This window comes from Indicator indicator, chromosome 9 (genome assembly GCF_027791375.1).
Source record: "Indicator indicator isolate 239-I01 chromosome 9, UM_Iind_1.1, whole genome shotgun sequence".
Taxonomy (NCBI): domain Eukaryota; kingdom Metazoa; phylum Chordata; class Aves; order Piciformes; family Indicatoridae; genus Indicator; species Indicator indicator.
Genome location: NC_072018.1, coordinates 641,183 through 666,376, shown reverse-complemented (window position 1 = coordinate 666,376; position 25,194 = coordinate 641,183). Strand labels below are relative to the sequence as shown.

Here is a 25,194-nt window from a genome sequence, read left to right as displayed (position 1 = left end):
CCTGGGCTGAAAGCTCTTTGCATTGGAAACAGCTGCCAAAGACATTGTTGGTAGCTATCTTCCTCGTGGTCAAAATGGTTTCTGATCCCCTCAATATATGCAATAAAAATGGTGTGAAGTAAGGACAGGTGTTGAAGAAATCTGCAGTGAAAGGAGGTCCTGCAAAATAACCCTAAGGTGTCCCAGGGGAGGTTGAGGTTGGACATGAGAAGAAACTTCTTGGCTGAAAGGGTTCTCAAAGGCTGGCAAATGCTGCCCAGGGAGGTGGTTGAATGCCCAACCCATGGAAGTGTTTCAAAGAGACAGAGCTGTGGTGCTGAGGGCCATGGCTCAGCCCCAGGCTTGGCAGAGTTAGAGAATGGTTGGACTGGAGGATCCTAAAGGGCTTTTCCAGCTCAAACCACTCTACGATTCTAGGACCCCCAAGATGGACTTCAAGAAGAGGGAAGAGCTACAGACACATAAAGAGCTTGGTTTCCATGAAGCAGCAGAGGGTTGCTTGATCCCAAAGGGAAGCCCACAGAGCATGGATGCAGAGGCAGTGATGGAGGAGGCTGCAGTAAAGCCAGAACTATTTCACCAAGTCCCCATGAACCAACCTCTCAAATACCCTTGGAGACAACATCCTTCCTCAAGAGCCTCTGTCCCCCCTATTTATGCAGTCTAGTTAATACCTCAAATCCTTCCTAATAAATGAGCTTCTCCTCTACAATATATAATTAAAGTTATATAAGTGAATTAAAGATAATTATGGGGAAGATGTCTACAGATGATTCATGGAACAACAAGCACATAAAATGTTACAGTAATTCTTTGCTGACAGATTTTTGGGGTTATTTCCCAAATAATTCATCTTGTCCTTTCACTGAGGAAGACAGAGACAAAATCCACATACACCCCCTCCCAACTCATCCTGCTCCTTCCTCTGGCTGCTCCTGAAGCAAGCACCTGATGCCTGGCATGGAGGGGACTGGTCCTTACTGGATCTATCTTCATAAGAGCTTTTCCCTGCCTCTAATTCTGCTTTGGTCCATCTCATGCTTTCCACTCCTGTCTTGCCTGCTGCCCACATTACAGAGCCACACACTGCACTGGGTTGGGAGGGAGCCTCCCAGGGCATCTTGCCCAACCCCCCTGCACTCAGCAGGGACACCTCCAGCTAGAGCAGGCTGCACAGGGACACAGCCAGGCTGAGCTTGGATGGCTCCAGGGCTGGGGCCTCAAGCACAGCCCTGGGCAGCCTGTGCCAGTGTCTCACCACTCTCCTTGGGCACAACTTCCTCCTCAGCTCCAACCTCAAGCTGCCCTGCTCCACTTTCAAAGCCCTGCCCCTGGGCCTAGCACTCCAAGCCCTTCTCAACAGTCCCTCCCCAGCCTGCCTGCAGCTCCCCTGCAGACATTGAAATGCAGCTCTGAGCTCTCCCTGCAGCCTTCTCCTCTGCAGGCTCAACAGCCCCAACTCTCCCAGCCTGTCCCCACAGCAGAGCTTCTCCAGCCCTCTCAGCATCTCTGTGGCCTCCTCTGGACCCTCTCCATCAGGTCCATGTCCCTCCTGTGTTGCTGGCCCCAGAGCTGGGGGGTATTGCACTACCTGCCCAGATGGTCTCCCTTGGTCTCACCTTTCCATCACAGAAAACAGTTCCTCATGCACTAACTTTACCTCTTTCTTGACTCTTATGCCCCTCCTTTTAAGGAAAAAAAAAAAAAAAAACAACAAACCAAAAAACACCAACCCAGGGTTGGAGAAGAGAGGTGGAAATGTGCAGGGTTTGGTCAGAGAGAGATTTTGATGGCACTTGATTCCTGTGTTCTTTTGGTATTCTGGTCTGAATTTATGTAGCTCTTCAATGTCTTTGCTGCAGGAGTGGTCAGGGATTGGCACAGGCTGCCCAGGGAGGTGGTGGAGTCAACATTCCTGGAGGTGTTCAAGAAATGCGTGGCCATGGCACTTGGGGCCATGGTGTGATGGCCATGGTGGGGTTGGGTGGATGGTTGGAGTGGATGCCCTTGGAGGCCTTTTCCAACCTAAGCAGTTCTATGATTCCATACCCTCAGAAAGCTCCAACTTGCTCCTTTCAACTATCTCCTCACTCTTCATCAGAAAACTGCCAATGAATTCTTTTCCCTCTCAGAGAATATTTACAGAGACAATTCTTCCCGTAAATGTCAACCCCACTTCCAGTTTGGCTAACACTGTCCATGGGTTTGTATTTTTGTGCTGTGCCATCCCACGACTGGGGATTGCTCCATGGAGGAGTTTTGCTTTGGGGAGCAAAGCTTCAGAGAGTTTGCTACATCTCATCTCTTGCTGGGCAAAAGGTTCTCATGGTATAAATCATAAAAAGTAGGTGGAAACACTGAGAGTCCTGAAAGAAATTCTCTGAAAAGTAGAAAGTGCATGGATTGAAGCTTGAGGGCAGACTTGGACTGGAGATGAGGAAGAAATGCTTGAGAGTGAGGGTGGGGAGTTGCCCAGGGAGGCTGTGGCTGCCTCCTCCCTGGAGGTGTTCAAGGCCAGGCTGGATGAGACCTTGAGCAACCAGGGCTGGTGTGAGGTGTCCCTGCCCATGGCAGGGGGGTAGGAACTGGATGACCTTCAAGGTCCCTTCCAACCCAACCCATTCTCTCAGTCTATGAATCTGTTTTTAACAGGCAGAGGCCTCAGAGGCAATGCTGGCAGTTTATTGTCCAGGCTGTGAACATGGGGTATGAAAATTCACTTCTGGAGCCTGGCACCCCTCATGCTGCCAAGCTGCCACACTTCCACTAAGGGGAGTCAAATTAGTTCCCAGGTCTGGTCTACAGAAAGGAGCCCAGCAGAAGAAATATTGCTACTGAACAGCAACACACAACTGCAGCACCTCCAGGTTTCACAGCCAGCATGGCACACTGATGCCTTTGCTCCTTCAAGCCACTGGAAACAGAAGAAACATGAGAGGCTGAGAGCCCTGGGGCTGTTCAGTCTGGAGAGGAGAAGGCTGAGAGGGATCTGATCAATGTCTATCAATAGCTGAGGGCTGGGGGTCAGGAGGAAGGCTCCAGGCTCTCCAGGTTTGGTGGTGCCCAGGGACAGGACAAGACACAACAGGGCCAAGCTGGAACCCAGGAGGCTCCACCTCAATGTGAGGAGAAACCTCTTTGGTGTGAGGCTGCTGGAGGCCTGGGGCAGGCTGCCCAAGGAAGTTGTGGAGTCTCCTTCTCTGGAGCCTTTCCAACCCCACCTGGCTGTGTTCCTGGGTGACCCTGGTCTGGCAGGGAGGTTGGACTGGATGACCTTGGGAGGTCCCTTCCAACTCCCACCCCTCCGGTTCCAACCTGATCTATTCTATGAAGCTATGCAGAGCCTCCAGAGATGAGCAGAGTTTCATGAGGAGCAGGCTGCCCAGAGAGGTTGTGGAGTCTCCTTCTCTGGAGCCTTTCCATCCCTGTCTGGATGTGTTCCTGTGTGCCCTGTGCTGGATTCTATGCTCCTGCTCTGGCAGGGGGCTTGGACTAGATGATCTCTGGAGGTCTCTTCCAACCCCTCACATTCTGATTCTGTGACTGCTTAAGTGCTGAACAGTGTGCTCAGAAAAGCACTCTTGCAGCTCAGGGTTGCAGCTCTGGTCACACAGCTGGCAGAAATTCTGTTTAATCTCACCTTGATGCCAGTATGTGGAACCCCAGAGAACAGTGAAGAGCTGCAAGGTGTCATTTTATGGCACTTGAGTCAATGCTGTTTGATTCACCCAACCCTTCCAGCCCACTCTCAGGCTGCTAGAAGACTTAAGCTAAACCAGAAGAAGTCCACTGATGATGGAGCTGCTGTGAGGCCAGGCTGAGGGAGCTGGGGGTGCTCAGCATGGAGAAGGCTCCAGGGGGACCTCAGAGCTGCCTTGCAATAGCTGAAGGGATCCTGCAGGAAGGCTGCAGAGGGACCTTTGCTGAGGGTGTCTGGAGACAGGCCAAGGGGGAATGTTTGAAGCTGAGGCAGAGCAGGGTCAGACTGGAGCTGAGGGAGAAGTTCTGCAGGGTGAGGGTGGTGAGACTCTGGCACAGGCTGCCCAGGGAGGCTGTGGCTGCCTCCTCCCTGGGGGTGTTGAAGGCCAGGCTGGATGAGGCCTTGAGCAGCTGAGTCTAGCTGAGAGGTGTCCCTGGGCATGGCAGGGGTTGGAGTAGATGTATCTGAGGTCCCTTCCAACCTGAGCCGTTCTAGGATTCCAGAAGTGATTTGGTCCAGATAAAGCAAAACAATGATAAAAGAGAAACTTCACATGAAAAGGAAAGAAAGAAAACTGCTGGTACAAGATCAGAAATGAAGAGTGTGCTGGGAGGGGAAAAAAAATCCTTGACTGAAATAGCATCAATTAAATTATGGAGGTCAATTAATGTCCATTATCTTAAGCTCTATTAAGACAGCTACAAGCACAGATAAGAGGCTGAAGACAATAACATTCAGTGCTATGACATTGCCAGATGGCTTTCCTAATAACCAAGCTGTGCAGGGAGCCAGCACTCTGCTCTTGCTGTCAGCTGCCTGCTCTTCTGCTGCTGGCCTCCCCTCTTAAACAAGCTCTGAGTTCCATTACAACTGCTTGCATCACACAATCACAGAGTCATTGAGGCTGGCATAGAGCTCTGAGCTCACCAAGCCCAGTCACTGACCTCACACCACCACACTGACCAGACCATGGCACTGAGTGCCACATCCAAGCTTTCCTTAAACACCTCCAAGGATGGTGACTCCACCACCTCCCTGGGCAGTCCATCCCAGTGTCTGATGGCCCTTTCCCTGAGGAAGTGCTTCCTAACCTCCAACCTAACCCTCCCCTGGTGCAGCTTCAGGCCATGCCCTCTTGTCCTGTCACAAGTGGCCTGGGAGAGACCCTGACCCCCACCTCACTGCAACTTCCCTTCAGGTAGCTGTAGAGAGTGATAGGGTCCCTCCTGAGTCTCCTCTCCTCCAGGCTAACCACCCCCAGCTCCCTCAGCCTCTCCTCATCAGCCTTTCCCTCCAGCCCCCTCCCCAGTCTCGTTGCTCTCCTCTGGACCTGCTCCAGCACCTCAAGACCTTTCTTGCAGTGAGGGTCCCTGAGCTGCACTCAGTGCTCGAGGTGAGGCCTCCCCAGTGCTGAGCACAGGGCAGAATTCCATCCCTAGTGCTGCTGGCCACACTGTTCCTGATACAAGCCAGGATGCCATTGGCCTCCTGTGCCCCCTGGGCACACTGCTGGCTCCTGCCCAGATGCTGTCACCCAGCACTGCCAGGTGCCTCTCTGCCAGGCTGCTCTTCAGCCACTCATCTCCAGTCTGTAGCCTGCATGGGGTTATTGTGGCCAAAGTGTAGGAGCCTGCCCTTGGCCTTGGTGAATCTCATCCTGCTGGCCTCAGCCCATTGACCCAGCTTGATCAGGGCTCTCTGAAGTGTCTTCCAACCTCCCAGCAGACTGACTCTCCCCCCAACTAGGTGCCATCCACCAATGTACTAAGGGTAGCCTGGATCCCCTCATCCAGGTCATCCAGAAAGATGCTGAATAGAACTGGGCCCAGTACTGATCCCTGGGGGACACCACTGCTCACCAGACACCAACTGGATGCATGCACAATCCTATCCTATTTGACACAATCATGAAGATTCTAATTCTCTTTTTCCCTTTTTTAACATCTATTTCCACCTGCAACTGCCAGGTATTGTCTTCACTCAACCAATAGCTTCAGCTGGACTCTCAGATCACAGAATCACAGAATCATCCAGGTTGGAAAAGACCTTTGAGATCACCAAGTCCAACCTATCACCCAGCACCATCTGATCAACCAACCCATGGCACTGAGTGCCTCATCCAGGCTGATTTGAAACACCTCCAGGGATGGGGACTCCACCACCTCCCTGGGCAGCACATTCTCATGGCCAATCTCTCCTTCTGGGAAGAATTTCTTCCTCACATCCAGCCCAAACTTTTCCCTGGTGCACTTTGAGACTGTGTCCTCTCCTTCTGTCACTGTAGCCAATCCCCACCTGGCTACAACCTCCCTTCAGGTAGTTCACAGGCTCACAGGCTTACAGGATGTCAGGGGTTGGAAGGGACCCAAAGATATCATCCAGTCCAAGCCCCCTGCCAGAGCAGGACCAGAGAATCCAGCACAGGGCACACAGGAACACATCCAGACAGGGCTGGGAAGGCTCCAGAGAAGGAGACTCCACAACCTCTCTGGGCAGCCTGCTCCAGGCCTCTAGGACCCTCCCAGGGAAGAAGTTCCTCCTCCTGTTGAGGTGGAACCTCCTGTGCTGCAGTTTCCATCCACTGCCCCTTGGCCTATCCCAGGTGCACAACTGAGCAGAGCCTGTCCCTGTCCCCTCCCTCCTGACCCCCAGCCCTCAGCTATTGATAGACATTGATCAGATCCCTCTCAGCCTTCTCCTCTCCACACTAAACACCCCCAGGGCTCTCAGCCTCACCTCCCCAGGCAGTGCTTCAGGCCCTTCAGCATCCTTGGAGCCCTCCACTGGACTCTCTCCAGCAGATCCCTGTCCCTCCTGAACTGGGGAGCCCAGAACTGAATGCAGTACTCAAGATGAGGTCTCAGCAGGGCAGAGCAGAGGATGAGGAGAACCTCCCTGGCTTGGCTGGCCACACTCTTCTTAAAACACACCACCCTGCTGGAGGCACCAGTCTGGAAGCCAGGAGTTGAGCAGATGAGTCCTCCTCATTCTTTCTGAGTTAGTCCCTTCAGCAGGCAGGACAGAAAAGAACACTACCTGTGCACCCACTCCCCTGACCAGTTGACCCAAGGCCCTAAAGTCTCTCTTGATAGCCCAGATGTAGAGAGCAATGAGGTCTGCCCTGAGCCTCCTCTTCTCCAGGTTAAACACCCCCAGCTCCCTCAGCCTCTTCTCACAGGGCTGTGCTCCAGACCCCTCCCCAGCCTTGCTGCCCTTCTCTGGACACTTCATTCACCATCATGTCCCTTCCAAGGTGGCAAAACTATTGTTCACTAAACACATTGCCTTTTGTCCCACCATTCCGCTCCCCCTTATTTTTCACACTGAATGTTTTGCACTACAGGGCTGCAACAAGAGCTGCTCCAACACTGCAGAGGTCAAAAGTGAGATTTCTCCATCCCTTTGTTGCCCCAGAGGGTGGCACTTTACATAATGATTCTGCATGGAGAGCTAGCACACACCTGGGATGGGATGAAACCCCCTCTGAACACAGCCACCCAGGCACAAACAGCACCACAGTGGCAAGCTGAAAAAGCCTAAATGCAAACACTTTTCTAATAAAAGGCAAGTTGCTCAGCTCAGCTGATGCCTAGAGGATGATCAGAACCTCACTGTAAAACAATTACCCTGACCCTCCTCGGGATTTGATGTGGGAAAGGGAAGAGGCCTCCTGCAGGCTGTGGCTCTGCTGTGTGCTGATCTGCCATGAGAGAGGCTGCAGCACACTGCTGCTGCCTGCACACCTGCCCTAATGTCCTAGCAGGGCTTGGTTTCCAAAGCTCTCTGCCTGGGCTTATCAGCTTCCTTCCCCCAGCTGGCAGAGAACACCCCTGACAGCAGCTGTCATCAGCTGCCTTGAACACTACAAGCTGCAGAACCATAGAATCACAGAACTGTCAGGGCTGGAAGGGACCTCAAGGCTCAGCCAGTTCCAACCCCCTGCCATGGGCAGGGACACCTCACACTACAGCAGGTTGCTCACAGCCACATCCAGCCTGGCTGCAAAAACCTCCAGGGATGAGGCTTCCACCACCTCCCTGGGCAACCTCTGCCAGGCTCTCACCACCCTCATGGGGAACAACTTCTTCCTCACATCCAATCTCAATCTCCCCACTTCTACTTTTGCTCCATTACCCCCACTCCTATCACTCTCTCACACCCTCAAAAGTCCCTCCCCAGCTTTCTTGGAGTCCCCTTCAGATCCTGGAAGGCCACAAGAAGGTCTCCTGGGAGCCTTCTCCTCTCCAGCCTGAACAACCCCAACTCTCTCAGGCTGTCTCCAGAGCAGAGCAGCTCCAGCCCTCTGCTCATCCTCATGGCCCTTCTCTGGACACCTTCCAGCACCTCCAGATCCTTCAAGCAGCAAATAAGCTCCTCCAACTCCCTTCCTCTCTCCCCCCACCTTCCCCTAGAAAAAAAAAAAAAAACAAAGAACTAAACAAAATGGTTGTAGAAAGCAGCTGTACTTGACTACTGGGAATCAATAATGAGCACAGGAATTCTCTGCCCCCAAACTTGTTGTGGTGCAAAGGACACCCAGCAGCCTCCTGCACCACACACTGCACTGAGACAGAGCTTCCAAGGGCATCTTGTCCAACCCCCTGCACTCAGCAGGGACACCCCCAGATGGAGCAGGCTGCACAGGGACACAGCCAGGCTGAGCTTGGATGGCTCCAGGGATGGGGCCTCAAGCACAGCCCTCGGCAGCCTGTGCCAGTGTCTCACCACTCTCCTTGGGCACAACTTCCTCCTGATAGTGACAGGACCAGGGGCAGTGGCTTCAAACTAGAGCAGAGCAGATTGAGATTGGATGTGAGGAACAAGTTCTGCAGCAGGAGGCTGCTGGAACACTGCAACAGGCTGCCCAGGGAGGTGGTTGAGGCTCCATGCCTGGAGAAATTCAAGGGGAGGCTGGACAGGGCTGTGGGCAACCTGATCTAGTGGAGGATGTCCCTGCTGAGTGCAGAGGGGTTGGACTGGATGAGCTTTGGAGGTCCCTTCCAGCCCAGAGCATGCTATGAGTCCATGATATCTAATCACCATCATCTATGAGACCCCTCAGCATCTGCAGAGTTTTCTTGCTATTCTTTGGGGCATGCTCATAATACTGCACCAAGCACTGCACCCATCCCCCCTCCAGTGTCTCCAGGGAGGGAAATACTTTGCTCCTGCATTGTCTGTCTGCAGTAGCTCCATCTTTCCTCTCTTCCCAGAATGCTACAAGCCTCATATTGGGGTTAATTGTGGATGTGACTCCAGGAAAGTCCAGAAATAGTTGTGAAGTCTTAAAGGCTCTGCAGCTCCCTTATAGGAAACTCTTCCACATTTCCTGTAGATTCAGAGATTCACAGAATGGGTTGGCTTGGAAGAGACCTCAAAGCTCACCCAGTTCCAATCCTCTGCCATGGGCAGGGACACCTCCCACCAGCACAGGTTGCTCAAGGCCTCATCCAACCTGGCCTTGAACACCTCTAGGTTGGAGGCAGCCACAACCTCTCTGGGCAGCCTGCATCCATTCCAGAGCCTTGTTACCCTCATAGTGAAGAATTTCCTCCTAAGATCCATCCTAAACCTATTCTCCTTCAATATAAATCCATTTCCCTTTGCCCTACCAGTGGCCACCTTTGTCAAAAGTCCCTCTGCAGCCTTCCTGTAGGATCCCTTCAGCTACTGGCAGGCAGCTCTAAGGTCCGCCCCAGAGCCTTCTCTTCTCCATGCTGAACACTCCCAGCTCCCTCAGCCTGGCCTCACAGCAGAGCTGCTCCAGTCTCCAGTCTCCAGTCTCCAGTCTCCATCTGTCAGCCCCTCTCATGCCACTGCAGCTCAATCAGCAGCCCAGAAGCTGCCTGCTTGCTCAGGACTGTCACAGACTGCACGGCTCTGATACAGCTTTTGAAGCTGCCACAATCCACTGGATGCAGGCAGAATCCAACTCAGCAGCACTCCCAGGGCAGCCTGAGTGCTGTGTTTCATGTGGGAGAGAAATATCCAATAATGCCAAAAATTTTCCTCACTGCTTCTGAAAAACAAAAACCAACCAACCAACCAAAAAAAACCCAAAGTAAACTACAACAAAACAACTAAACCCACCACAGCACAGGAGAGAAGACTTAGATGGCCTCACAACTTAATACTCCTTGACTGATCCCAGATAAATAAGGTGCTAAAAAAAAATCAGCTTTTAAAAGTGTTTAAAGGTAATTAGATAGGAAAAGGTCATTCAGTAATTCATAGAATCACAGGATCCTAGGATGGCTCAGGTGGGAAAGGACCTCAGATACCATCTAATCCAACCCCTGCCATGCCCAGGGACACCTCACAACTAGAGTTGGTTGCTCAAGGCTTCATTCAACCTGGCCTTCAACACCCCCAGGGAGGAGGCAGCCACAGCCTCCCTGGGCAGCCTGTGCCAGAGTCTCACCACTCTCACCCTGCAGAACTTCTCCCTCAGCTCCAGCCTAACCCTGCTCTGCCTCAGCTTCAAACCATTTCCCCTTGGCCTGTCTCCAGACACCCTCAGCAAAAGTCCCTCTGCAGCCTTCCTGCAGGATCCCTTCAGCTATTGCAAGGCAGCTCTGAGGTCCCCCTGGAGCCTTCTCCTCTCCAGGCTGCACACCCCCAGCTCCCTCAGCCTGGCCTCACAGCAGAGCTGCTCCAGCCCTTGGAGCATCTTTGTGGCCTCCTCTGGCCTCACTCCAGCAGCTCTGAGTCCTCCTTCTGCTGGGGACAGCAGAACTGGAGGCAGGATTGGAGGTGAGGTCTCTCCTGGCTGACACTGATCTCAGAGGTCCCTTCCAGCCTAAGGCATTCTATGTCCTGTCCTTGTCAGGTTCAATGCCAGATGTGTTCCTTTCCAAGCAGAAAAGTCACCTGTAACCCTGAAAGGGGTGAAAGGGACAACTGAGGGTCTGAGATCAGCTTCCTATCTCCTCTGCTCCCAGATTTTGAACAAGCAGGTAGTGATTTGTGCCCCTGGGTCAGCTGAGTCTTGCTGAGACTAACTTGCTGGCATCTCCTCAGGGGTGCCCAGGGAGAGGACAAGGGGCAATGGGCACAAACTGGAATCCAGGAGGATCCGTCTGAAGATGAGGAGAAAATCCTTTGTTGTGAGGGTGCTGGAGCCCTGGAGCAGGCTGTCCTTTTTGAGGAGTCTCCTCCTTTGAGGAGCTTCCAAAGCCAGCTGGCCACTGTGATCCTGGGCAAGCTGCTGTGGGTGCCCCTTCCTCAGCAGGAGGGTGGATTGGAGGATCTCCAGAGGCACCTTCCCACCCCTCCCAGCCTCAGGCTCCGTGAGCAGAGGCTCCAATTCCCATCCACCACTAAGTGGAGCTGTGACCCTGGAAAAGAGATTCTCTCTGCTTCCAAGTAGAGCAGCTTTGGCACCACCCCCAGCTTCCTCTGGTGTTACACCACACGAACCAAACCCAGACCACCCAACAACCAAAGGAAAGGAAACAGAGTGAAACCCAACCGGCTTGAGAGCTGCTTCAGTTCTCACTCACGTCTGCAGTGCATCTGGTTAGCAATTTTCCACGATTTCACTGCAAATGTGTTCTTCTGAAGGGAATATTGATGCATTCTTGAATCATAGAATCACAGAATTGTCAGGGCTGGAAGGGACCTCAAGGCTCAGCCAGTTCCAACCCCCCTGCCATGGGCAGGGACACCTCACACTCCAGCAGGTTGCTCACAGCCACATCCAGCCTGGCTGTAAAAACCTCCAGGGATGAGGCTTCCACCACCTCCCTGGGCAACCTCTGCCAGGCTCTCACCACCCTCATGGGGAACAACTTATTCCTCACATCCAATCTCAATCTCCCCACTTCTACTTTTGCTCCATTCCCCCCACTCCTATCCCTCTCTGACACCTTAAAAAGTCCCTCCCCAGCTTTCTTGGAGCTCCCTTCAGACACTGGAAGACCACAACGAGGTCTCCTCAGAGCCTTCTCCTGTCCAGCCTGCACAACCCCAGCTCTCTCAATCACAGACTCTCTTTGGCTGGAGACCTTCAAGACCATCCAGTCCAAGCTTAATCAATGGATACATATCCACCTACCAAGGACTGCTTGGCAGTTCTTGTGGCATGAACTAACAGCATCAGTAAGAGAGCAAAGACAAAGTCTGCACATAACCAAAGACTGCTCCATCAGCAGTATCTGCTGGACTCCTTTCCATCTGCTTTAGGAACAGGCTGGAATGCTTTGGGGCACGGCAAGTGTAGAATCACAGAGTGGTAGGGGCTGGAAGGGACCTCCACAGATCACCCAGTCCACCCCCCCTGCCAGAGCAGGAGCACCCAGGGCAGTGCTCACAGGAACACAGCCAGGAGGGTTTGAAAAGTCTTAGGAGGAGACTCCACAACCTCTCTGGACAGCCTGCTCCAGGCCTCCAGCAGCCTCACACTGACAAAGTTTTGCCTTCTCTTCCCTCCTGTGGCACCTCCTCTGCTCCAGCTTGCCCCCAGTGCCCCTTGTGCTGTCCTTGGCCATCCCTGAGCAGAGCCTGGCTCCAGCCCTGCACAGCTTTCTCCCCAGCAATGAGGGCAGCCCTCAGGCTCCTCTGCTCCAAGCCCCAGAGCTCCCTCAGCCTGGCCTCCCAGGGAGATGTTCCACTGCCTGCAGCAGCTCTGGGGCTCTGTGCTGGACTCTCTCCAGCAGTTCCCTGAGGTTCTTCTTGAACTGAGAGGCTCAGAACTGGACACAGTATTCCAGATGTGGCCTCAGCAGGGCAGAGCAGAGGGCCAGGAGAACCTCCCTAGACCTAGTAACCACAGCCCTTCTGATCCACCCCAGGGTTCCCTTGGCCTTCTTGGCCACCAGAGCACATTGCTGGCTCCTGGGCATCCTTCTCCCCAGCAGGACTCCCAGGTCCCTTTCTCCTATCAACTCAAGCAACCTCTCACCCAGCAAGCACCACTGCAGCTGGGAGAAGACCTGAGGCAGAGAGCAAGCACAGCAGGCAGTGGCTGTACTGCTGCCACCTGTCTCTCTCCTAAGAGGACATAACAAAACCAGAGGTCATAAAGGGGGACATGAAGTCTGCAGTGCCCACTCCAAACTGCTGCTGCAGTGTCACAGGAAACCCAGCTGCAGCCAGAGGGCTTGGCTGAGAAGTGCTCTGACATTGTTTTAGCCAGGGCAGCTCAGACAGCAACAATTGGTGATGGAGACTTCCCTGACTAAAATAAATCAAGTGAGAAAGCAAAGGCAGCCCCAGGAAGCTGTAAGTGAACTGTGGCTGGTGTTCAGCAGCCTCACAGACAGAAATAGAAGCCTGACATTTAAAAACAAAAGTTTACATTCAGCACTTTGCTTACAGCCCCTCTGGATGTTCAGAATAAACCTGAGCTTTGGACACTTCTGATACTCTGCTCTGCCCAGACCTCACCTCCTATCCTGCCTCCAGTTCTGCTGTCCCCAGCAGAAGGAGGACACAGAGCTGCTGGAGTGAGGCCAGAGGAGGCCACAAAAGATGATCCAAGGGCTGGAGCAGCTCTGCTGTGAAGCCAGGCTGAGGGAGCTGGGGGTGTTCAGCATGAAGAAGACTCTGGGGGGACCTTAGAAATGCCTGAAAGTATCCTGCAGGAAGTACCTGGAGGAAGTTCCTGCAGGACGGCTGCAGAGAGACTTTTGCTGAGGGTGTCTGGAGACAGGCCAAGGGGGAATGGTTTGAAGCTGAGGCAGAGCAGGGTTAGAGTGGAGCTGAGGGAGAAGTTCTGCAGGGTGAGGGTGGTGAGACTCTGGCACAGGCTGCCCAGGGAGGCTGTGGCTGCCTCCTCCCTGGAGATGTTGAAGGCCAGGCTGGATGAGACCTTGAGCAGCTGAGTCTAGCTGAGAGGTGTCCCTGCCCATGGCAGGGGTTGGAGTAGCTGAGCTCTGAGGGGCCCTCCAACCTGAGCCATTCTAGGAGTCTGTGAGTCTATGGCAATGACAAGAAAGCAGCAGCAGCAGCATTGTGAGGCAAATGAACTCCTCCTGCTTCCTGCCACCTGGGTGCTGTATGGCACAGCAAAGCCTCAGCAGAGGAGCAGCAGCTGTTGTCGAAACACAGCAGAAGTAAGAATGAAATGGTGGCACTGAGGAGCAGCCCACACCCAAACTATTTCCTGAGACATCAACACTCTGCCTTGCCACCACAGCCCTTCCAAACACCTTTCACAAGTCACTTTCCTCTGGAAGGAACTCCAGGTAAAGCAGCTCCCCCATTTTTTGGCCCCCTGAGTAGAAGCTGCAGCCCAAGGCAGACCAGGGACAGGAAAGGAGCACTTGCTGAAGGCCTTGCTCCATGCAGGGCTGAGCCCTGCTGCTTGGCAGTGTCTTGTTTGTACAGCCCTCCGGGGAGCTCTGGAAGCTTCTGACTCAGGAACCAGCTTTGGGCTCTCACTGCATGCCCCAGACAGCTGCCACAGAGAAACAGACTGGCAGCCCAGGGAGCAAGGGCCATGGCACCCCTCTCCTGCTCTTGGCTGGGGTGACCATGGCTGGTCTCACCTCTCCACCCTGCCTCAGTTTCTTGAGCTCTAAAAGGCAGGTGAGGAAGCTGTGCCCTTTGCTTCCATACTGGCCCTGGGGAGGTGCAGATGTCCTAACCCAGCTCTGACTTGTTCAGTGCCCTGCTGCCAGCACACCCCTGTGTCACAGCCCATAAAACAATGAGTCATGGCCCAGCTCTGACTTGTTTACTCCACTGCTCACAGCAAAGTAAAGCTGCTGCCAGGGCAGGCAGTCAGGCAGCGCAGCCCAGGGCTGCCCTCTCCTCACTGCTCACTCCAGCACAGGTTTTACCAAGCCTTCACTACAACAGAGCAAAGCTTCACTGTGCCTCAGCAGCTCAGATTTTACTCCAGCCTTTTGCAGCCTTTGGATGCCCTTGAATCTTTGAAAGAGTTCAGTCTTGCACACATGGAAGCACCAGAAGAAGGCTGCAGCTTACGTTCTCGATGACGAACGTCCACTCCTTGTCTTCAAACTCTTCAGCGTGGGGATCCTAGGACAAAAAAAAGAAAACAAAACCAGAGAGCTTCAGCCTCAAAACAACCCAGGGAGCAAGGAACTGCAACTCAGCCAAGATTTTCATCTGCTCACAGAAATGTTTTTGCCACTGAACATGACAGGGAGAAATGTTTTAGCTGGGGTGTAGGCTTCAGTGGGTGTCAGTGAGCTGAGGAGTGAGCTGGGGTAAAGCTGCCAGGGAGGATGTCATACATACAACATGAAGACAATCATCAAGACTCCTGCAGACACAAACAAGAGCTGGACTCAGCCAAAACCCTGCAATTCTGATTCCTTTCAGCCAGAGGGGAAAAAAATAAAAAAGATGAATCATAGAATCATAGAATGGGTTGGGTTGGAAGGGACCTCCAAAGCTCATCCAGTCCAACCCCCCTGCACTCAGCAGGGACATCCTCCACTAGATCAGGTTGCCCAGAGCCTTGTCCAGCCTCCCCTGGAATATCTCCTGAGATAAGGCCTCAACCACCTCCCTGGGCAACCTGTTGCAGTGTTCCAGCAGCCTCCTGGTGCAGAACTTGTTCCTAAGTCTCTTTCCAATTCTCAGATTCCACCTCCCAAATAAGCACAGCAAACCTAAACCTTGCAGAGAACAGTGGAGGAAGCTACACACCTACAGCAGGCACCACCACAACCTCCCCATGCCCATGCAGAGATCTGAGGGCCAGCACAGGACCACCTTGCACTGCAAAATTCTTCAGTACCTGTCCTTACTTCACACCATTTTTATTGCATATATTGAGGGGATCAGAAACCATTTTGACCACGAGGAAGATAGCTACCAACAATGTCTTTGGCAGCTGTTTCCAATGCAAAGAGCTTTCAGCCCAGGGCTGCAGCTGCATTGTGGTTCTCTGACACTAAGATCACAGAATCACAGGACCACAGAAAACATCCTGTTGGAGGAGCCCTCCAAGCTCATCCAGCCCAAGCCTTCAGCCAGCACTGCAGGGTCACCACCAAACCATGTCCCTAAGCACAGCTCCACAGGCTGCTGGAACACCCCCAGGGATGGGGACTGCAGCACTGCCCTGGGCAGACCATTCCAAGCTCTGAGAACCCTTCCAGAAGGCAGAAATATATCCCCAGGTCTGCAGCTCCTCATGGGGTTGCTGTGACCCAGGTGCAGGACCTGGCCCTTGGCCTTGCTGAACTTCACCCAGTGAGCCTTGGCTCATGGCTCTCACCTGACCAGAGCCCACTGCAAAGCCTGGTGTTGGTTGGCAGTCACTGACCATGAGCCAGCAGTGGCCAAGAAAGCCAAAGGCCTCCTGGCTTGGGTCAGAAGCAGGGTGGGCAGCAGGGCCAGGAGGTGCCCATCCCCCTGTGCTCAGCACAGGGGAGGCCACACCTCGAGTGCTGTGCTCAGCTCTGGGCCCTCACTGCAGGAAGGACATTGAGGGGCTGGAGCCTGTCCAGAGCAGGGCAGGGAGGCTGGAGAAGGGCCTGGAGCCCCTGGGCTGGAGGAGGGGCTGAGGGAGCTGGGGGTGTGCAGGCTGGAGAAGAGGAGGCTGAGGGAGACCTCATTGCTCTCTCCAGCTCCCTGAAGGGAGGTTGGAGTGAGGAGGGGACAGCCTCTGCTCCTTGGTGGCAAGAGACAGGAGCAGAGGAAATGGTTCCAAGGTGTGCCAGGGGAGGCTCAGGCTGGAGCTCAGGAAATATTTCTGCACTGGAAGGGATCTCAGAGCTTGGAATGGTCTGCCCAGGGCAGTGCTGCAGTCCCCACCCCTGGGGGTGTTCCAGCAGCCTGTGGAGCTGTGCTTAGGGACATGGTTTGGTGGTGACCTGCAGTGCTGGCTGGAGGCTTGGGCTGGATGAGCTTAGGGGTCTCTTCCAACCAGCTCTATCTTGTGATCCTGTGATGCTGTGAAATAGCCTCAAGGTACCCCAGGGTAGGTTTAGGTTGAAAATGAGAAGGAACTTCTTGACAGAAAGGATTCTCAAAGCCTGGCAGAGGCTGCCCTGGGAGCTGGTTGAATGCCCATCCCTGGAGGTGTTTGAAAGAGGCAGAGCTGTGGTGCTGAGGGCCATGCCTTAGCCTCAGTCTTGGTAGAGTTAGAGAAAGGTGGAGAATCTTGAAGGGCTTTTCCAACCCCAACAATTCCAAGATTCTCTGATTAATAGCTGCTGAGGGAGTTGAGGGGAAAAAAGAAAAAAAAAGAAAGAGCCAGAGCAGAATGAAATGTTGAAGAGTTTAGTGACTTATTATGGGGTAGCTTCTTCAAACATGAAGTGATTAATGACCCCATTAAATCTCATTATGTCATTTTCTGCTGTATCAAAGGAAGCAATTAAACAAAGAGGTAATTGCCCCGGGTTAGCTCTTGGAAATGATAAGGATTTCACAGCAGGATTACAGAAAATGGCATCTCTGGAGTGCATGAGGGTACAGCAAGGCATCATGCACTTGATTCACATCCTGCAGCATTCCACAGCCCTGGCCAGGATGATGCTATGGAATGAGAGAGCCTGACTGAGTAACTGGGACAGAGTTTGGGACTCAGTGATCTTAGAGGTCTCTTCCAACTGAAACCATCCTCTGATTCTACAGTTAGCAACACTCTTGGAGCCATCTCCTTGCCCTTCTATCCTCAGTTCCAGGTACTGCAGGGTTTTTTCTCCAGCCCTCTGCAGTAATTAGTCCTGAAGAAAGAGTCTTGGGGGTGTTGACTGCTGAGAAGCTTCCCAAGAGCTGGCAGTGCCCTCATGCAGTGGTGGAGTCTCTGTCCCTGGAGGTGTTCAAGACATGGGCCATGGTTTGTTTAATGGCCATGCTGGTGTTAGGCTGATGGTTGCACTCACTGATCTCATAGGTCTCTTCTAAGTGGGACAATGCTGTGACTCTGTGACTGGAGAGCTGACCACTCGTTAGGAAGAGGAGAATAAGCCTGGGAGGAATGGTTCCAGCAGCCTGTGAAAGCCTTCCTGGATGCCAGCCCCCCTTGCTACCACAGCACACAAAAGCTCACTTCACCTGCAAGCAGAGACAAGGCAGCACTGGAACTGAACAGCTGGAAACACCTGAAGAACTACAACCTCCTCATTCCCATCCTCCTTCCTGCAAGCAAATGCTGCTGACAATTCCCCACACAGCACCAGGACAAACCAGCTCTGGCATTCTTCTCAGCCTGAAGCTGCCCCACACCTTGCTGAGACACAGAGGGAGCTGGCAGCAGCTGGGCTTTGGCTCCTGCTCAGATCTCTTCACCAGCACAGCACAGAGGCAGAACTGCTCTCCACACAACAGCCAGGCTGATCCCACCTGCAAAGCTGGGAGCCTGGGGCCATGGCACTGAAGGGCTTGGTACTGAATTTATCCTGTGAAGAGGAATCCAGAGGTGGCCTCATGGTCCTGCTTCTCTTCCCACAGGCATTCACCACTCACTATCACACTTCCTTTCAGCAGCTGCAACTAGTTTGACAGCTTTCCTTTTTCTTCCTTTTCCTTTTTTCTCTTCTTTTTCGCTTTCCTGTTTTCATTTCTCTTCTCATTCATTTTCATTCATTTTCCTTCCTCTTTCCTTTCTCCTTTCCTTTTTCCTTTCCTTCCTTCCTTCCTTCCTCCTTTCCTTTTTACTTTCCTTTTTCCTTTCCTTTCCTTTCCTTTCCTTTCCTTTCCTTTCCTTTCCTTTCCTTTTCCTGTCCTTTCCTTTCCTTCCTTTCCTTTCCTTTCCTTTCCTTTCCTTCCTTTCCTTCCTTTCCTTTCCTTTCCTTTCCTTTCCTTTCCTTTCCTTCCTTTCCTTTCCTGTCCTTTCCTTTCCTTCTCCTTTCCTTTCCTTTCCTCTCCTTTCCTTTTCCTTTCCTTTCCTTCCTTTCCTTTCCTTTCCTTTCCTTTCCTTTCCTTTCCTTTCCTTTCCTTTCCTTTCCTTTCCTTTCCTTTCCTTTCCTTTCCTTTCCTTTCCTTTCCTTTCCTTTCCTTTCCTTTCCTTTCCTTTTCCCCTTCCTTTCCTTTTCTTTTCCCTTTCCTTTTTCCTTTCTCCTTTCCTTCCTCCTTTCCTTTTTCCTTTCCCTTTTCTTTCCTTTCCATTTCCTTCTCTTTCCCTTTCAGAAATAGCACTCAGATGAGAAGCCAACAGTAGGGAGCCCTGCAGAAGCCAGGACATCATCCTACCTGCAGCTCCCCAGGACCAGCTTTGGGCCACCAGTAAAGCTCAGCTCACCCCATATGCTTCCCACTAACTGTTAACCAGCCATATGCTGGTCCTCAGGAAGCTCAGGCCTACAAACCTCTCTCTGCAGCAGCTGCTTGCTGTGGCCCCACTCTGCCCATCCATGTGCTGACTACCCCAAACCTGACAAACCCTCTGGGGCTCAGGCAAGGGAAGAGCAACAAGGCCACACCTGCCACATCTTTCCTGTTCTCTGGGGACCAGACCCCCAGCAGCTCATTCCACAAAAAGCTTGGTCAAGGACTAGATCCTTTCTGCTGGGCACAAGGTGGTTTTGGAAGATTGAAGGTAACCATTCTCCAATATTTTAGGTGATTCCCCAGAGTTGTTTCTGTATCTCTTGTGAATCACAGATTGATAGAATGGGTTGGGTTGGAAGGAACCTTCAAGATCATCCAGTTCCAACCTCCTTGCCATGGGCAGGGGCACCTCCCCCCAGCCCAGGTAGCTCAAGGCCTCATCCAACCAGGCCTTGAACACTTCCAGGGAGGGGGCCAATGAAAAATCCATCAACAAACACAGGACTGCTCCTCCCCCTAAGCAGCAGCCAGAGCAGGAGGGAAAGATCTTCACACTGTTAGTCCCTTCCTCCTTTCCTTCTCCATGCCTCCTCCCTAGGCTTTCCAGGCTTTTGAAGCTTGCCCTTCACTTAGATTCCTTCATACCAGCCTTAATCTTCAGTCTTTCTTCTTGGGGAATCCCTCCTTCAGGACTGTTACACCCAACCAGATCAAATGCTGGCAGGGTTTGTGATCCTTCTCTCCCAGTGACCTGCAGCAGATGCTCCACTTACAACTGCATCTGTCCCCAGCTTTTCCACTTGGCTCTTTGAAGCTGCATAAGACTCAAAATCTGACCCAACTCCTGTCGCTTTCAGTACTGCCTGGAGTGGTCCAGATTAGCCTAGAAAATCACAACCAGCTCTGCTCAGCTTTGCTTCCAGCAAGCACACAACGATTCACACCCCCCGGGAAGCCTCTCAGCTGCACCTCACCAGCACCAGGCACACAACGATTCACACCCCCCGGGAAGCCTCTCAGCTGCACCTCACCAGCACCAGGCACACAACGATTCACACCCCCCGGGAAGCCTTTCAGCTGCACCACACCAGCACCAGGCACACAACGATTCACACCCCCCGCGAAGCCTTTCAGCTGCACCACACCAGCACCAGGCACACAACGATTCACACTCCCCGGGAAGCCTTTCAGCTGCACCACACCAGCACCAGGCACACAACGATTCACACCCCCCGGGAAGCCTCTCAGCTGCACCACACCAGCACCAGGCACACAACGATTCACACCCCCCGGGAAGCCTCTCAGCTGCACCACACCAGCACCAGGCACACAACGATTCACACTCCCCGGGAAGCCTCTCAGCTGCACCACACCAGCACCAGGCACACAACGATTCACACCCCCCGGGAAGCCTCTCAGCTGCACCACACCAGCACCAGGCACACAACGATTCACACTCCCCGGGAAGCCTTTCAGCTGCACCACACCAGCACCAGGCACACAACGATTCACACCCCCCGGGAAGCCCCTGGGCTGGCATTTATCATTTTCTACTCGGTTCCCACCCTAACCCTAATCCCACCTATTCCCTCCTTTAGCATCCGGCTGTGCTCCCTTTCCCGAGCTGAGCTCTGTTCTATCTGTGACACACACTGGCTTGTCCCCGGGGCTGCTGTTCCCTCCAATGGAATCACAGAATAGTCTGGGTTGGAAGGGACCTCCAAAGCTCATCCAGTCCCAGCCCCCTGCAGTCAGCAGGGACATCCTCCACAAGATCATAGGATCAGAGGCTCACAGGATGTTAGGGGTTGGAAGGGACCTCTGGAGAGCTTCCAGTCCAAGCCCCCTGCCAGAGCAGGACCAGAGAATCCAGCACAGGGCACACAGGAACACATCCAGACAGGGCTGGGAAGGCTCCAGAGAAGGAGACTCCACAACCTCTCTGGGCAGCCTGCTCCAGGCCTCTGGGACCCTCCCAGGGAAGAAGTTCCTCCTCCTGTTGAGGTGGAACCTCCTGTGCTGCAGTTTATATCCACTGCCCCTTGCAATGGAGAAGATCAGGTTGTCCTCACCTTGAATATCTCCAGGCATGAGGCCTCAACCACCTCCCTGGGCAACCTGTTGCAGTGTTCCAGCAGCCTCCTGCTGCAGAACTTGTTCCTCACATCCAATCTCAATCTGCTCTGCTCTAGTTTGAAGCCATCACCCCTGGTCCTGTCCCTGCAGGCAAACAGTCCCTCTGCAGCCTTCTTGTAGCTCCCTTCAGATACTAGAAGGCTGCTCTAAGGTCCCCCTGGAGCCTTCTGTTCTCCAGGCTGAACACCCCCAACTCCCTCAGCCTGTCCTCATAGCAGTGGTGCTTCAACTCCCCAGAGAGGTTGTGGAGTCTCCTTCTCTGGAGCCTTCCCAGCCCTGTCTGGATGTGTTCCTGTGTGACCTGTGCTGGATTCTATGCTCCTGCTCTGGCAGGGGGCTTGGACTGGAAGACCTCCAGAGGTCCCTTCCCAACCCCTAACATCCCGTGAGCCTGTGATCATTTCTGCGGCCTTCTCTGGACCTGCTCCATCAGCTCCACATCCTTCCTGTGCTGAGGGCTCCATAGCTGCACACAGCACTCCAGGTGAGGTCTCCCCAGAGCAGAGCAAAGTTTCAGAATCACCTCTCTGGATCTGCTGGCAATGCTGCTTTGCATGCAGCCCAGGATGTGATTTGCCTTCTGGGCCAATATCATCAGCAGTGCCCACTGAAGCCATTTGGTCTCTCCTATACTGAAACAAGGATGTTCTGAACCTGGATTTGTTCCTTGTTTCTGGGAAATGGCTTTACTGAAGAGTTTGGGCTTGTTTTCCATCCCTGAGACAATGCATTGGCTCTGCTGCAGTGTTCCTGCTGGTGCCACTTACTGCACCACAATCAAAGCAGGCTTTCAAGAATCATAGAATCCATAAATGTTAGTGGTTGGAAGGAGACTCCAGAGATCATCCAGCCCAATCCCCCTGCCAGAGCAGGGGCACCCAGGGCAGGTCAACACAGGAACACATCCAGATGGGTTGGAAAGGCTCCAGAGAAGGAGACTCCACAACCTCTCTGGCAGCCTGCTCCAGGCCTCCAGCAGCCTCACACCACAGAATTTTCTCCTCATGTTGAGGTGGAGCCTCCTGGGTTCCAGCTTGGCCCTGTTGTGCCTTGTCCTGTCCCTGGGCACCACCAAACAGATCCTGGAACCTTCCTCCTGACCCCCAGCCCTCAGCTATTGATAGACATTGATCAGATCCCTCTCAGCCTTCTCCTCTCCACACTAAACAGCCCCAGGGCTCTCAGCCTTGCTTCACAGCAGAGATGTTCCAGTCCCTTCAGCATTCTCACTCCAGTAGATGTATTCTGAGAGCTGTGTGGGGCTGGGGACACATCCAACAACACAAACCTCCTTTAGAATCGATTTTATCCTTATTTTGATGTGCTTACAAAGCTCTGCCTTTACAAAGGTCTCTGTCAAGCTCTGGCATGCAGAGCTGCTGACCTTTCCTACCTTTCGCTGCAGGAGCAGATGGGTGTGCTAAACCACGGCTGTGCTAAACCAGGCCTGCCAGCACAACTGGGGCTGCTAATCTGCTGAAGCAAAGTCCATGCTTACTCCGGAACAACAAACATGGCTTTTATTTGGGTTTGTTTGGGAAGTTAACTTTGCTTTCAAGCTGGAAAATAATCCTGTGGCAATTTCCATCCCCCTTCTACATCTGCCCTTCACTTGGCTGGGCTGAGAGCACTGGGGTGGCTTGGCAGAGCAAAGGTCTCCTTTAGAACCTCTCTCAGCTGGTACACAGATGTGTTTGTACCTACATGGAATGGTTCATAAATGGGTTGAGTTGGAAGGGACCTTAAAGCTCATCCAGTTCCAACCCCCTGCCTTGGGCAAGGACACCTCCCACCAGCCCTGGGTGCTCAAGGCCTCATCCAGCCTGGCCTTGAACACCTCCAGGCAGGAGGCAGCCACAGCCTCCCTGGGCAACCTGTGCCAGTGTCTCACCACCCTCACTGGCAACAATTTCTTCCTCATCTCCAGTCTCAATCTGCCCTCTCCCAGCTCAAAGCCATTGTCCCTCATCCTGGCACTCCCAGCCCTTGCCAAAAGTCCCTCCCCAGCTCTCTCTTCAGGTCCTGGCAGGCTGCTCTAAGGTCTCCCTGGAGCCTTCTCTTCTCCAGGCTGAACAGCCCCAACTCTCCCACCTGTCCCATAGCAGAGATGCTCCAGCCTCTGATCATCTCTGTGGCCTCCTCTGGACCCTCTCCAGCAGCTCTGTGTCCTTCTTGTGCTGCGGACACCAGACCTGGAGGCAGGATTGGAGGTGAGGTGTGAGCAGAGCAGAGCCAAGGGGCAGAATCCCCTCCCCTGCCGTGCTGCCCACACTCCTCTGGCTGCAGCCCAGCACACAGCTGCCTGCTGGGCTGCAGGAGGGCACTGCTGGCTCCTGGGGAGCTGCTCAGCACCCAGCACCCCCAAGACTCTTTCTTCAGGGCTCAAAACTATTCAAAACTGCTCCAGGTGTGGTCTCAGCAGAGCAAAGGGGCAGAATCCCCTCCCTGTGCTGCTGCTCTCCCTGCTCTGGATGCAGCTCAGCACACAGCTGCCTGCTGGGCTGCCAGGGACCATTGCTGGCTCCTGGGGACTCTGTCACCAACTGACACCCCCAAGGCCTTCTCCTGCAGGCTGCTCTCCAGCCACTGCTCACCCAGCCTGGATCTGTGCTTGGCATTGCCCTGACCCAGCTGCAGGACCTTGCCCTTGGCCTTGTTGAACCTCAGGAGGTTGTCATGGGCCCAGCTCTGCAGCCTGCCCAGGTCCCTCTGGATGGATCCCTTCCCTCCAGCCTGCCCAGGTCCCTCTGGATGGATCCCTTCCCTCCAGCCTGCCCAGGTCCCTCTGCATGGATCCCTTCCCTCCAGCCTGCCCAGGTCCCTCTGGATGGATCCCTTCCCTCCAGCCTGTCAGCAGCACCACACAGCTTGGTGCCACCTGCAGACTCCCTGAGGGAGCCTCAATGCCACTGCCTATGGCACTGACAAAGATGTTAACCAGCACTGGTCCCAGTACCCACCCCTGAGGGCCACCACTTGTCACTGGGCTCCATGTGGACCCTGAGCCCTTGCCCACAGCTCTCTGAGAGCAGCCCTCCAGCCCTTGCCCAGCCAGTGGGCACCCCTCAAGCACATGGAGAAGCACACAAGCTGTACCTGAAGGGAGCTACAAGAAGGCTGCAGAGGGACTGCTCCCAAAGGCCTGCAGGGACAGGACCAGGGGCAATGGCTTCAAAGTAGAGCAGAGCAGATTGAGATTGGATGTGAGGAACAAGTTCTGCAGCAGGAGGCTGCTGGAACACTGCAACAGGTTGCCCAGGGAGGTGGTTGAGGCTCCATGCCTGGAGATATTCAAGGGGAGGCTGGACAGGGCTCTGGGCAACCTGATCTAGTGGAGGATCAGGGGGGTTGGACGGGATGAGCTTTGGAGGTCCCTTCCAACCCAGAGCATTCTGTGATTCTGTGATTCTATTTTGGTAGCAAAACCCCAAGCAGAACCCAGCAGCAGTGTGCAGCAGGGCAAAGGGAGAAGTTATACTTCTGAAGCAGATGGAACTTCTTGTGTCCTCAGCTTGAGGCAGCTGAGGGGGCAGGAGCTGGAGGGACAGTTGAAGCAATGTGTCCATGAGATGCTCTTCCCCACGTGGCTCCACAGTGCCAGGAAATTTCAGCAGCAGCCCAGAAGGGAAATGATTCAAAAAATGATTTCTTTTCTTTTCCTTTGGCTGGAACGTTTTCTAAGCAGAGCTTTTGGTCTCTGCAGTACTGAGCTCTGCTTGCCAAAGCCTTGCAAATGAAGTGTCAGAGACAAGCTAGCAGCCAAACCAGTGCTGTGCAGATAACACCAACTATCTCCTGTGCTGAGTGCTCACAGGCACTTTGCTGACCAGCTCTCAAGGGTCCACTGGTGCCTACTGCAGAAGATATCCTGCATGCTCTCAGCAGCACTCGAAACCTCCACTTATCTCCTGATCCTACCAGCACCACCTCTCAACAGCCACTTCTGCCTGCAGAGCCACCATGGTGGGAATCATGTCCCACTGCTCTGGAGCCTCCTCCTGCCCTCTCCTGCACTTCTACTGCAGACTTGTTCTCTGTGACTGCTGCAAAGCTCTGCTGTAGCAACCTGCTCCCAGCACTGGGCCCTGCGAGTGCGGACAAGGAGGCAGCAGCTTCCCTTAGCTTCCCAGCTGGCAAGGAAAGAGGACAGCTCCTGTCAG

General features: G+C 53.5%; 1 protein-coding gene across 1 annotated transcript in view; it reads right to left on the bottom strand.

The window, feature by feature from the left end:
* Positions 1 to 25,194, bottom strand: part of EHBP1 (EH domain binding protein 1) — a 273,205-nt gene that overhangs the window by 213,651 nt on the left and 34,360 nt on the right. The window contains exon 3 of the mRNA XM_054383732.1: positions 14,633 to 14,686. Coding sequence (XP_054239707.1) covers positions 14,633 to 14,686 — 54 coding nt within the window. The remainder of the gene's footprint in view (positions 1 to 14,632; positions 14,687 to 25,194) is intronic.